This window comes from Rhinolophus hipposideros, assembly GCF_964194185.1.
Source record: "Rhinolophus hipposideros genome assembly, chromosome: 20".
Lineage (NCBI taxonomy): Eukaryota > Metazoa > Chordata > Mammalia > Chiroptera > Rhinolophidae > Rhinolophus > Rhinolophus hipposideros.
In genome coordinates, this window is record NC_138066.1 from 50,511,199 (window position 1) to 50,523,872 (window position 12,674).

Genomic DNA, 12,674 nt, shown 5'->3' on the forward strand with positions numbered 1-12,674 from the left:
ACACCATCAGTGATCCCTTGGTCCCTGGGGGCCCCTGGGGCGTGCAGGTCCTCCACATTAACACGAGTGTGCCATGGCGTAGCAAGGCGGCCCGGAGACGCAGGTGAATTCTGAGGACAGAGCTGAGCAGCTGAGAGTGCCCGCGCAAGGCGGCAGGGAATCTGAGTGGATGAGGGGCATTTGCGTCAGGAGACGTAAAGAGGGCTGTCCAGCTCTCTGGTGGAGATCAGACAGCAGCCATCCCACCTGGGCGCTCTCTTCATTTGGCATCACATAACGTCTGGGGCTGCTCCTGCCAAGTGCATCCCTCCCCTCCGTCCGTCCCCTGACCAGGTTGCCACGGCCCCGGGAAGCCCTCGCTCCTCTGCTCCAGCACCTGCTTTGTTATCTGAGAGAAGTGGAGCACAGTGAACATACCTTTAGGACCCAAAGGTGCCAGCACCACAGGGCAGTGGGAGGAAACTGTTAAGGGCAGACCCGTCTGGCCGCCTCTCTCCAGGGCGGGACGCGCTGCTCCCCACACGGGGGCTTCCAAGCGTCCCCTCCGGGGACCAAGCTCTGACTGAGCCACGAAAGGCTGTCATATTTTTAAGTGACCAGCTTGATCTAAAGTACAGAGGGGAAAAAATTAAGACGTGCTGTAGAAGAAAAACTGTGAGAAATAGCCACCAACCTCTTCGCATTGGCCTGTTTACATCTTTTCATAGTGGGATTTTCTGTCTTCTTTCATTGAGTATACCAGGTGGTGTTTCTGTAGTTATTGCCATCGGTGCTAAGTTCTGACTTGACATTAAAAGTGTCACTAGCCCAGTATTTGTTCAGCTGTTACCGTTTTAACGTGGACGCCGTGACCATTGACCAGAAGTGTGAGGTGCACACGTGCCGTTTCACGACCTCCTGAGACTGGTACTTCATCTAGAAAGGAAAATTCACTGTATGGGACAAATTCCATTACTAAAACTAAGAATTTCAAAGCTAGAGCACTGTTAAAATCTAAGTACCCTATTGTTAATTATTAAAGAAATACCACGGAGGGTTCAATAGTACACCCTTGGGATCCTGGTGATGGCCTGTTAGTGCTGAATGATGGAGGAGGGTTCAGGGAGGAAGCTCAGCGTGGCAGGGGACTTGGTATCTTTTACAATGGAAGACGCACAGCTCTCGCATCAGCTCAGTGTTCTTCAGCTCCGATGTCCCCATTCTAAGGTCGTTCACAGCAGCGCAGCTGCACACAGCTGTGCCGGGCACACACCGCACCGCTCCGGTCTGCCAGGCGTCACAGGCCTGGTGGTCTGTGTGAAAGCTCCTCCCCCGCTCCCTGAGGTTGTCCATGCACCCCCCAGGAGGGGGTCCCGTGACTTCTGAGATTATTTGTGGTGGAAAACGTGGCAGCCACACTCTTATGTGTCTGTGTCCTCTGCCCCAGCCACCTGCGCACACTGGCGGGGTAATTTCCAAGTCACAGGGCTCCGATTCCATCCTCCTTCCACCCAGACTGTTACCGCTGCCTCATCCTCTTGTTCCCCAGCCTCTAGTTTTTCTCCAAGAATTATGAGGGAGGGTGACGTGGAAACATGCCCAACACCAGGGAGCTGAGCTTTCTTGGGAAGCAAGGGTGTCTCAAGGGGCCTGCATACCCTCAGCCTCCTCCTGGGTTCAGGAACAGGTTTTTCAAAATAGGAAACTGCCATTCTGGGGACACAGTAGCTCAAGTTCACAATTATTAGCACAGACTTCTCTTCGTTATTCCTGTAGTTCAGATGAGAAATGTGGGAACTAATGGGATGCCTGAGACATTTGAGCCAAAAAAAAGTGTTGGTCTTTATGGCAAAATTTATAATAAAAAGTGTAGAGCATTGTTTCCTTTTGGTTTTTAGTTTTGTGGATGTTGTTTGAGGTGTGAAACTAATGGCGATTGCCCTGTATTATATTTTTAGCTTACCTGGAAGGGGAAATCAGTGTGATCTTTTAAAACTCTGATGTGGCGCTTTAAACCCCCTGGGGACAGCCCTTTTCTCTGGTGCCTTGAAACCCTGTCTCAGACAAGCTCGTGCTGTCTCCTGAGCTTTGCCTCCTCAGCTGTCAGAAAGGTCCCTGGCCTACGCAAAGCTTGGGGACCCAGAGTAGGACACCGTCTCCATGAGCTTGACCATAGCATGCTTTCATTGCCAGCTATCGACTAAATCGGCAGTTTGGGAGGCAATTGGCTCTGGTTTTTAGAACCATCATGGCCACTTAGAGGGGCACACCTGCTGGCACCTTTCTTAGTGCCATGTTTGGTTCTGCAGGGTCCCCCCCACCATCATCTCAGAGTGCCATGCTTCCTTCCTCGCATGCCTGGCCGCACGGGGCCTCTGGCTACAGTCGCTCATTCAGCAGCATTGCACCCGCACCTAGTACCACAGGTACGCATTGCACCTGGTCTCTCACCTTGCACGTAGTGTATTGGCATAGAATTAACCCCTGGTGGTTTGCAGAACGTGAAAGCTTTCATGAGACTCTACAAAGTGGGAGAGCAAAAAGATTGGTTAGAAGTCAGACAGAGAGAGTTTTGTTGGGAACTGGCAAAAGGAATTTTGTCAAGGCAGTTTGATAGAAAGAGCTACTGAGACAGAGGGTAAGAGAAATACTGGCAGAAGAAGTTTGTCAGGGTAGAGTCTGATGGAGAGAGCTGCGTCAATGAGAAGCGGTGGGGTTTTTTTATTTTTCCATGCAGGATGAAGGGTGTTTGTCAGCTTGCAGGGGGGCTGCCATTACAATTATCTTCTCCTGGGTACTGTCCTGTTCCCATCTTTGATGGATGTCAGCTTGCAGGGGGTTGCTGTTGCGATTGGGAACTGTTCTGTGCCCCCCTCTGATGGATGTAAGGTGCTTGTCAGCTTGCAGGTACAGTGCTAGCCAAGGGATTCAGAGCCCTGTGGTTAAATGTTTAAGCTCGTGCTTGTTAGCTCGCAAGTTTGCTCCTGTTAACCAATTGCCTGTCCCATCCTACTAGCTCCCATTAATTTTTTTTTTCACTTTGTTGGGGAACAGCGTGTTTTTCCCAGGACCCATCAGCTCAAGTCAAGTTGTCCTTTCAGTCTTAGTTGTGGAGGGCGGAGTTCCACAGCTCCAGGCCCAGTTGCCATTGTTCAGTCTTAGTTGCAGGGAGCACAGCCCACCATTCCTTGCGGGACTCAAACCGGGGCAACCTTGTGGTTGAGAGTACACACTCCAACCAACTGAGCCACCCGTCCGCCCCCATTAACTCTTTACTTGTCTCATCCGGTAGCCTGTGCTTTCTTTCCCCAAACAGATCTGACAAGCCTGGCTTGTCCTGATGGTCTGTTTACTCTGTCCCTGAGCTGGGTGACCATGTAGTGTGATGGAGAATGGGGATGGTGACATCCCCGTGGGGCCTTCAGGAGGATCCTGTGCTTCTGTAAACTGCTGCTGCCAAAATGTATCTACCCTTCTCTCCTCCCTGCACCCTATGGTTACAAGACAATGGGGTACAGGGTTTGAAGTCGTGGAGGCGGCACCCGCTTGGTGTTTGCCGTTTCGTTCGTTTGCCATCGGGGGTGGAGGCGACCATAGCAGGCCCCTCGTTAACCCCCAGCCCCCAAGTGCGACTGCTTCCCATTATGCGGAGAAATGCAGGGCCTGGAAGTCCCTCCAGGCCCTAGACTTTACGAGTCCCTCTAGTAAGAATCGAGGACTGTTTGACAGAAAAACTTCAGAGGAATTTGAATCTGAAAATGTTAAGACCTGGATATAAAGAAATGTGGAGACACGCACAAGATGCGCAGTCGGGTTGTACATAGATAGAGACCTTACATAAGGAGGGTACGTGGTTAACTAATTTCTTCAGATGCATTTCTGTGTTCAGCAAACCTTCTCGTCCAGGCTTCTTTGAACCCATGTAAGAATACTGTAGGAATTCTTTAATTACCGCTTCCTAGGGGAGAAAGGAGTTTTGATGTAGCATCTTTGAAAAGAGAGAGAAAATGCTTCTGTATTATTTTATTCCTCATAACGTTGATTCTAATATTTACAAAGGGGGTGTATTTAGACCTTTAATACTTCAGAATCATTTAGCTAAAGAGAAGCGGCGAAATAAATCCACCTTCCCTGTGTCTAAGACAGGCTTTCCTGGCATTTTGGTTTTTCTCACCAGTGGCACGTTTGCTGAGATTAGCGTTTGTTTGTTGTGAGGTACAGTTGACTCATGTGGCCAGGGTTATGTTGACCTGGTTGCTGCAGTGCTGTCCCGGGAGCCCAGCGCCAGTGACCACGGCAGGCACACCTGTGCGCTGCGCTGGCCGGCGAGGTGAGCATGGCAGGCGTCCAGGCGTCTGAGCGCAGCAGGGGCTGGGCCGATGGTCGTTACCAGTTTTGTTTTTTCTCCTAGTCTTCAAACCCTCTTCCCCCACCCAGGTTCCACGATGCTGCACCTCTGAGCCCTTGGTACAGCTGGGGTACACCCAGTGCCCCAGTGTGGCCCAGAGGGCACGTCTCAGAGCTATCCAAGATGACAGGACGGGCGGGGTGTGTCGGGGAGCGTGGCTCTGACCAGGGTCTCATACCCGAAGAAACAGCGTGAAAGATACACACACGTTAGGTTCTGACCTTGATGAATTTCTTACATTACAGACTGTCCGAGCAGAATGTTGAGGTTACCTTTAACATTGAGCGACAAAAGTGCTGTTTCCTTGATGGCACACTTGTGTCTGGCACATTTAGCAAGTGTCACATTGGTCAAGTGTCAGAAATACTGGCCGGATCTACAGTGAGCACAGGCTGTCTCGGGTGGAAGCTCCAGGGAGAGCACGTCCCAGGGTGGTCGTGTGGGGGTGCTTTACTGAGTGTTTCCTTTTCATCACGCGCGCAGTCTGCTAGTGCCCGAGACCACTGTGTGTGGTCCCCCAAACACTGCAGCGACTTGCCTTCTCCGTCTCAACAAAGCCTATGCACTGTGTCTCTGCCTTCCAGGTAAACTGTCAGACATGAAATCGACGTGGTCCTCCGGCCCCGCCTCCCACACGCAAGCCTCTCTGTCCCATGAACTGTGGAAGGTGCCCAGAAACACTACTGCGCCCACGAGGCCGCCTCCAGGGCTAAGCAATCCCAAGCCTTCCTCCACGTGGGGAGCCAGCCCCCTCGGCTGGACCAGCTCTTACACCTCCGGTACGCAGCGCTTCTCGGGTTCAAAGCGGGGTGCTCCATGCTCTCTCTGCTTTCCTTCTGGGGAGCATGCCTGCCATTTTGTCCTGCGGCTCCTTTGTGAGCACCCTGCCCCCCACCCCCAGACCTGGGAGGGCTTAGAGGGGGCCGAGGTGCCCTGGACTCGCAGGGCATTGTCTGGGCCCAGCTCTCCTGCTACCAGTGTTTCCGCATCAGCCCGGGTGATCATGACAGGACTGGTTACTCTGGGCCACAGTGTCCCAGTGTCACAGCATCCCCGAGGGGCCACGCTGGGCCTGGGACATGTCCCGTTCGGCCAGCACAAGGGTCTCAGCTCCACTCTGGTATCTGCTTCTCCACAACACTTCAATGGAGCACAGGGCTTTCCCGGCCCCAAACCACACAGCGCCCCAGCATGAGACCACCACCCCTCCTACTGCTTCCAGCAGGCGCCCTCTGCCGACTCGCAGGGATGAAAGCCAGGCCCTGGGAATGCAAGGAACTGAGGTTGGAACCAGCCACAGATAATAGTGTGAAATAGCTGTCTCGGCCTTTTAATTTCAGCCCTGCGCATCTGCTTGGTCTCATTAACAAGAACAAGTTTAGCGCTAAGTGAGGGGAGGGAGACGGGGGAGCTCTGTCATCCCCCGCAGGGCTCTGCAGGCCTTGTGAGGTCCGGGCTTGTCACACAGAAAGGCTAAGCAGGCTCCGTGCTGCCACGATGTTGGTGCGATGAGAAGCTGTTGGGAAAAGTAGCTGACTGAGTTCTCCCCGGGCTCGTGCAGGTTCCGCTTGGAGCACGGACACCTCGGGAAGGACAAGCAGCTGGCTCGTTCTCCGCAACCTCACGCCCCAGGTATTGTAGGGCGGGGTCCCCGAGCTCGCGGGCCCAGAGGGGATGCGGGTAGCACGGAGCAGACAGCCGGGGGCTTAATGAGGTTCTCGCTGACATGTTACTCTTTTGAGATTTGAAAATACACCTTCATAAACAGAATTGCTCGTCTTTAACGGCCCACTCACCAGCGATTTGGCCTGTGCTCCCCGCTTCCCGGGTCACAGGCGACGGGGCTGCTGGGAACCGCAGGCTCTGCGTCATGTGCTCTGGTGACGGGGCCAGACCCAGAACGGGGGTTTCTCCTTCTTCTGGTTAGAAACTCATCAAACAGCAGTGAAATGTCCAAGGTTTTTAAATGACATGGCCACAGAAGTATAAAGTCACATGTCTTGAGCCTTTGAGGCACAGACATTGTCCCGTGTTGAGGGCACCGGACCGCATGCACGTTTCCCCTGAGGATGAGGATGTGTGGAAGAAGCCACGGGCAGCTCGTGATCACCCCTCTGCTTCCTCACTCAGATCGATGGCTCCACGCTGCGGACGCTGTGTCTGCAGCACGGGCCTCTCATCACATTCCACCTGAACCTGACGCAAGGCAACGCCGTGGTCCGGTACAGCTCCAAGGAGGAAGCCGCCAAGGCCCAGAAGTCCCTGCACATGTACGTCTCTTCACCCCACGTGGCTGCCATGTGGCTGCACGTGTGGGCTGTTTGAGGAGTGTCCTGGGGCTGCTGTGACAAAGCCCCACAGGCACAGACATTGATTGTCTCATGGTCTCGAGGCTGGAAGTCCAGGATCAAGGTGTCAGCAGGGTCGCTTCCTTCCAAGGCCTCTGTCCTTGGCTTGGAGACAGCCTCCCTCTTCCTGTGTCCTCACGTGGTTGTCTCTCCTTCCAGTATGTCTGTGTCCTGACTTCGTCTTACAAGGACGCCAGTCATAGTGGAGTAAGGCCCACCACCCCGATGATCTCATTAAAGACCCTCTCTCCAAGTACAGGCACATCAGAGATATTAGAGGTTAGGGCCTCAGCATAGGAATTTGAGGAGACACAGTCCACCCCATAGCAGGCGTCTTGTGACGTGTCCATTTCTTCTGCTGAGTCGCTGTGGCTGTGCCCTCCCTCCACTAGGGAAAGGTCTCCCCGGGCCAGTGAATGGAGAGCCCAGTGATGGAAGTAAGGCACTCTCTCCACCAGCTCACAACGGGCATGTGAACCGTTCGTGCCCACTGCTGGGCCTGGCCATGGTCCTTACAGCCAACTCTTCTCCCCTGATGTAAGGACAGTTTTGATAAGACGTGTGAGTGGACAGCCTCAGTGACATGTGGCATGTGAGCCCTAGAAAATAGGCGTTGCTATTTTCCGCCCAGGGTGTAAATTTCACTGATCCTAAGTGATGGTCAAGTTTAATGGTACATTTCCATGCTCCCTGAAGGACGCACTGTCTGTAGCACACAGTGTAGCTGCTTGACGTCTAAAATGAGAACCAGACTTCACACTGGGCTTGAAAGTGGCCGTGGTGAAACAGGAACTGCAGGACTTGTCTGGGTGGCCGGTGACGGGAAGCCTTCGGCTGCACTTTTCCCATTAGAAAAAGCAGAAAGCCAGTGAGACAGGAAGACGCAGGGCTGCTGCACTCACGTGGCCCCTGGCCCACTCTGTTTTGTTTGTTTCTGTGGAGGTTTTTCTGGAGATATGATTGACATACAACATTGTCAGTTTAAGGTGTACGTTGCATGGATTTAATATATTTGTATGTTGTATTATGATTACCACTGTAGTTTGCTAACATCTCCCTCACGCCACATAATTATCATTTCTTTCTGGCGGTGAGAACATTTAAGATCTGCTCTGTTAGCAACTTGCAAGGATGGGATACACTTATCGTTAACTGTAGTCGCCATGCTTACTTATTTTCTCACCTGAAGTTTATAACCTTTAACCAACATCTCCTCATTTCCCCCAACCGCAACCCCTGGTTCCTACCATTCTGCTCTCTGCTTGTATGACTCGGGTGTGTTCCGATTCCACGTACGAGTGATTATCGCACAGAATTTACCTTTCTCTGCCTGACCGTCTCACTTAGCATAAGGCCCTCAAAGTGCATCCATGTTGGCACAGATGGCATGGTGTCCTTTCTCACGGCTGGATAGCGTTCCGGTGTGCGTGTGTGTCACACCATCTTTATCCAGTCATCCATTGAGGGACACGTAGCTTGTCCGTTTTCCATCAGATTGTTTTGTGGTTGTTATTAGTTGTTAGCTCTCTGTATACTCGTATGTTGGGTACTAACCCCTATCAGATAGGTGGTTTGCAAATATTTTTCCCATCCCGTAGGTTGTCTCCATTTTCTTGATAGATTCCTCTGCTGTGCAGAAGCTTTCTAGTTTCGTGTCATCCCACTTGTTGGTTTTTGTTTTTGTTGCCTGTGCTCTTGGTGTCATCTCCAAAGAAAAACCATTGCCAAGATCAATGTCAAGGAGCTTTTTTTCCAGTATTTTTTCCAAGAGTTTTATGATTTCGGGTCTTATGTTTAAGTCTTTAATTCATTTAACGTTAATTTTTGTGAGTGGTGTGAAATGGGGGTCCAATTTCATTTTTCTGTATGTAGCTGTCTAGTTTTCCTGGCACCTTTTATTGAAGAAACTATCATATCTCCATTGAGTATTTTCGGTGCCGGTTCTGGGCTCTCTATTCTGTTCCATCGGTCTGTGTGTGTCTTTTTTCTCTATTTTTCAGATATTTCGTGATTAGTGTATAGAAATGGACCTATTTTCTGTGTATTGGTTTTATGTCCTGCAACTTGACTGAATTCATTGATTAGTTCCAACAGTTTTTGTGTGTTTGGGGTTTTTTTTGGTAGAGTCTTTAGGGTTTTCTATATGTAAGCGCATGTCATCTGCAAATCACAGTGTTACTTCTTCCTTTCCAATTCGGATGCCTTATATTTCTTTGTCTTGCCTGATTGCTCTGAGACTCCCAGTACTCTGTTGAATAGAAGTGGTGAGAGTGGGCACCCTTGTGTTGTTCCTGATCTTAGAGGGAAAGCATTCAACCTCTCACCATTGAGTATGTTGTTGGTAGTGGGTTTGTCATACGTGACCTTCATTCTGTTGAGGCACGTCCTTTCTATACCCTATTTGTGAGGATCTGTGTCATGAAAGGATGTTGTGTGTTGTCAAATGCTATTTCTGCTTCTATTGAAGTGATCATACGATTTTTATCCTTCGTTCTATGTATCACATTTACTGATTTGCATATGTTAAAACATCCTTACATCCCAGGGATAAATCCCACTTGATCATGGTGTACGATCCTTGTAATGTGCCATTGAATTCAGTTTGCTAATAGTTTGTTGAGAATTTTTACATCTGTATTTACCAGGGATATTGGTCTGTAATTGTCGTCTATGTACTTCTTTGGCTTTGGTATCAGGATAATGCTGGCCTCATAAAATGAGTTTGGGAGTGTTCCCTCCTCTTCAGTTTTTTGCAAGAGTTTGAGAAGGATTGGTGTTAATTCTCCTTTGTATGTTTGGTAGAAGTCACCAGCGAAACCATCTGGTCCTGGGCTTCTCTGTGTTGGGAAGTTTTTGATTACCAGTTTAATCTCTTTACTCGTTATTGGCCTGTTTAGATTTTCTGTGTCTTCATGATTCAGTCTTGGTAAGTCGTATGTTTCTAGGAATTTGTCCACTTCTTCTCTTACCAAATATGTTGACATATAATCGTTCACAGTGGTCTCTTGCGATGCTGTGTATTTCTGTGATATTAGTTGTAATGTCTCCTCTTTCATTTCTGATTTTATTTGAGTCTTCCTTCTTTTTTTCTTAGTCTGGCTTAAGGTGTCTCAATTTTGTTGCTCTTTTCAAAAAACCAGCTCTCAGTTTTGTTGCTCTTCTGCTCTTTTAGGTGTGTGCTGGGAAACACTACCATCTTGGCCGAGTTTGCTGGTGAAGAAGAAGTGAATCGTTTCTTAGCTCAAGGCCAGGCCCTGCCACCCACCTCCAGCTGGCAATCCAGCACCGGGACCAGCCAGACAAGGCTGGGTGCCTCGGGAAGCTCCCACGGCCTGGTGCGGAGTGACGCCGGCCACTGGAACGCCCCGTGCCTGGCAGGCAAAGGGAGCAGTGACCTGCTGTGGGGCGGGGTTCCCCAGTACTCAAGCAGCCTGTGGGGCCCACCCAGCAGCGACGACGGCAGGGTGATCGGAAGCCCCACCCCGCTGAACACTCTGCTTCCTGGCGACCTTCTGAGTGGGGAGTCCATCTAGGACCGAGAGGGCCCTGTGGGCGCCACAATCATCAGCACTAGAAGAAAAAGCTGACCCTTTCCAGTCGGGCGTCGCGGAGGACCCCGCTTGCCCCGAGCAGCCCGGCAGCCCTTTCAAGTACCTCTGCCCAATACTGAAGACGAAGCTTGGCCGCAGTCCTTGCGAACTGTTCCCGAGACAGTGCGGCTGCGCTTGGTCAGTGTCCCAGCTAATGACGGGATGTTTCTCATAGCTTTTTATTTTGTGTTGTCTTATGTTTGTACGGTGTGTTGTCATTTTGGTTTTTTAAGTATAAAAGCTGCTTAGAATAGTTCTATCATGAAGGGCACTTTTCAGATTGTGGGCTGGAAAGGGTTATTTTATCAAGGGGGGAGGGAGGGAGGGAGACGAGAAAGCCTATTTAAAACGAGCCTGTGACGATTATGCACATTACCAGAGGCGGACCCCGTAATCAGGGGGAGCTGGCGTTCACCACTGGGGCGCAGACGCGGCCCCGCCTGGAGGTCCTGGCGGCCGGCCCAGTGAGCTGAGCGGAAGGAGCGGTCTGCGCTCTGTTCCCCGTTCCCTCGGACCCGCCTATGCACATCACCCTTATTTCATTACTTTTTCATGTCATTTTTTTTATCCCAAAAAATATTTTTTAAAAGTTAAAAAAAAAAAAAGACATATCAAACATGCAAATACTTGAATCCAGCAGGCCAATAATGAAATGTGAACACTTTCTAAGTCTAATTCTACACTTCCAGGTCGACATCAGTACGCAGAAACAGGCTCTAGGAAAAATTTCTAAGTTCACAGCCTATATGTGTGTGCGTGTGTGCGTGTGTGCGTTGAAACAGAAGCGTGCGTGTGTGCACACTGTGTTCGTCTGTTAAGTGTGAGGGATTTATCTGTGGGTTTTCCCTTTTATTCAGTATATGCTTTTTTTTTTTTTTTTTTTTTTTTGGCGCATTGGTCAAACGTTTATTATTAGCTTCTAACTTTGCACTGAGTGTCCCTGCCCTTCCTTTAGCTAACCCTATACATTAAAGAGCATTCAGAGGACAGGGCCGGTGACAATTCATGTGTAAATGTTTACTCAAGGACTCTGTTGTTGTGTTTAAAAATTACAGTGTATATCTCTGGAGAAATAATATGTATACCTACCCTTAGCAGCTTTTTATTGTGGACTAATGCAAGAAAATTATTACCAGAGTATTGCACCATTTTTCCATTTGGAATATAAAGTTAAAGAGAAAAAAAAAAACTGTTGTTGAACTGTGGCCATAGATACTTGTAGAGAATGGAAGGTTCCACGGCAGGAACACAAACAAGCACTTGGACGTGGGTTGTGACTGCTTTCTGAGGAGCCCGTGCTGAGGGCTCCCACCTGTTTACAGACCTTTTTTTCTCCTTCAGACTTTAAAATAAAAAAATTTTAAAAAGGAATTTAAAAAAAAGAAAAAGAAAAAAAAAAGACTTCCGTCATAAAGAAACCTATTTTCAGAATGCAGATAACGCTACTTCAGAGCTCTGGGATTGAACAGTGTTTTCCCCTCCGGCCATCGTCGTGGACTCTGTCGATTGTCCCCCTTCGTCGAGGTGACGAGACGTTGTGGTCAGTGTCTTGCACATGCGGAAGCGCTCTCAGGAAAGCCAGGGTTCCCGAGGGGCAGCTCCACACCATTTCATGTATTTTGTAACCCAACTCCTAGCACTGAAGATGTTATTAAAAAACAAACAAAACAAAAAAAAGAAAGAAAAAAAGAGGAAAAAAAAACACAAAGAAGAAAAATACCTAATCTCTAATGTGTAGCAGTTACATATTTACCAAATAATGGACTCAAAAGAAATAGATGTTTGAAGAGTGCTTTATATATTAAAAATTGCTTTATGTTTTAAAAATGATCAATGTTTTGATTGTTTTGCAAGAAAGAAAGACAATGGAGTAACATACCCTCAAGTATGTTTAAAAAAATATATGAACATTGTGCTCCCTGCCTGCTTGATCAGGAAACTTGTGCATTACATTTTTTTTAATTAGCTTTTTAATGGTTTTATCAAAACAAAACAAAAAAAATTAAAAAAAGAAGAAGGTCCTGCAAAATTGCAGATCAACAAAAGCTGGTTTTATAGAGGATCATGAACTATGCACAAACTGGGTTCAAGACTTTTTTTCTCAAGTTCAGTAGTGTATTTAGCTAAACCAACCTTCCTCAGAGTAATCGCATCTCATTGCCATTACATGCGTTCTCTATATTTGATGTATATATACACCTGCGTATGTATGTCAAATATATGTGCGCGTGTGCGCGCGCGTGTGCACCAGACACACGGCCTCCCAGGCTGCCATTCAGCATCGAGTTGTAGAAAAACTGATACTTTTAAATTGGGGATGGAAGTAAAGAATCTGTTTGTTTTTGTTTT

The 12,674-nt window shown here is 48.9% G+C and overlaps 1 protein-coding gene across 3 annotated transcripts in view; it reads left to right on the forward strand.

Moving 5' to 3' along the window:
* TNRC6C (trinucleotide repeat containing adaptor 6C) overlaps positions 1-11,972 on the forward strand; it is a 117,886-nt gene extending 105,914 nt beyond the window's left edge. For all 3 annotated transcript variants that reach the window (XM_081029937.1, XM_081029935.1, XM_081029936.1), the window contains 4 exons: positions 4,972-5,166; positions 5,949-6,019; positions 6,518-6,657; positions 9,908-11,972. In XM_081029937.1, coding sequence (XP_080886063.1) covers positions 4,972-5,166; positions 5,949-6,019; positions 6,518-6,657; positions 9,908-10,268 — 767 coding nt within the window. In that variant the 3' untranslated portion in view covers positions 10,269-11,972. The remainder of the gene's footprint in view (positions 1-4,971; positions 5,167-5,948; positions 6,020-6,517; positions 6,658-9,907) is intronic.
* Positions 11,973-12,674: the final 702 nt, after the last annotated feature.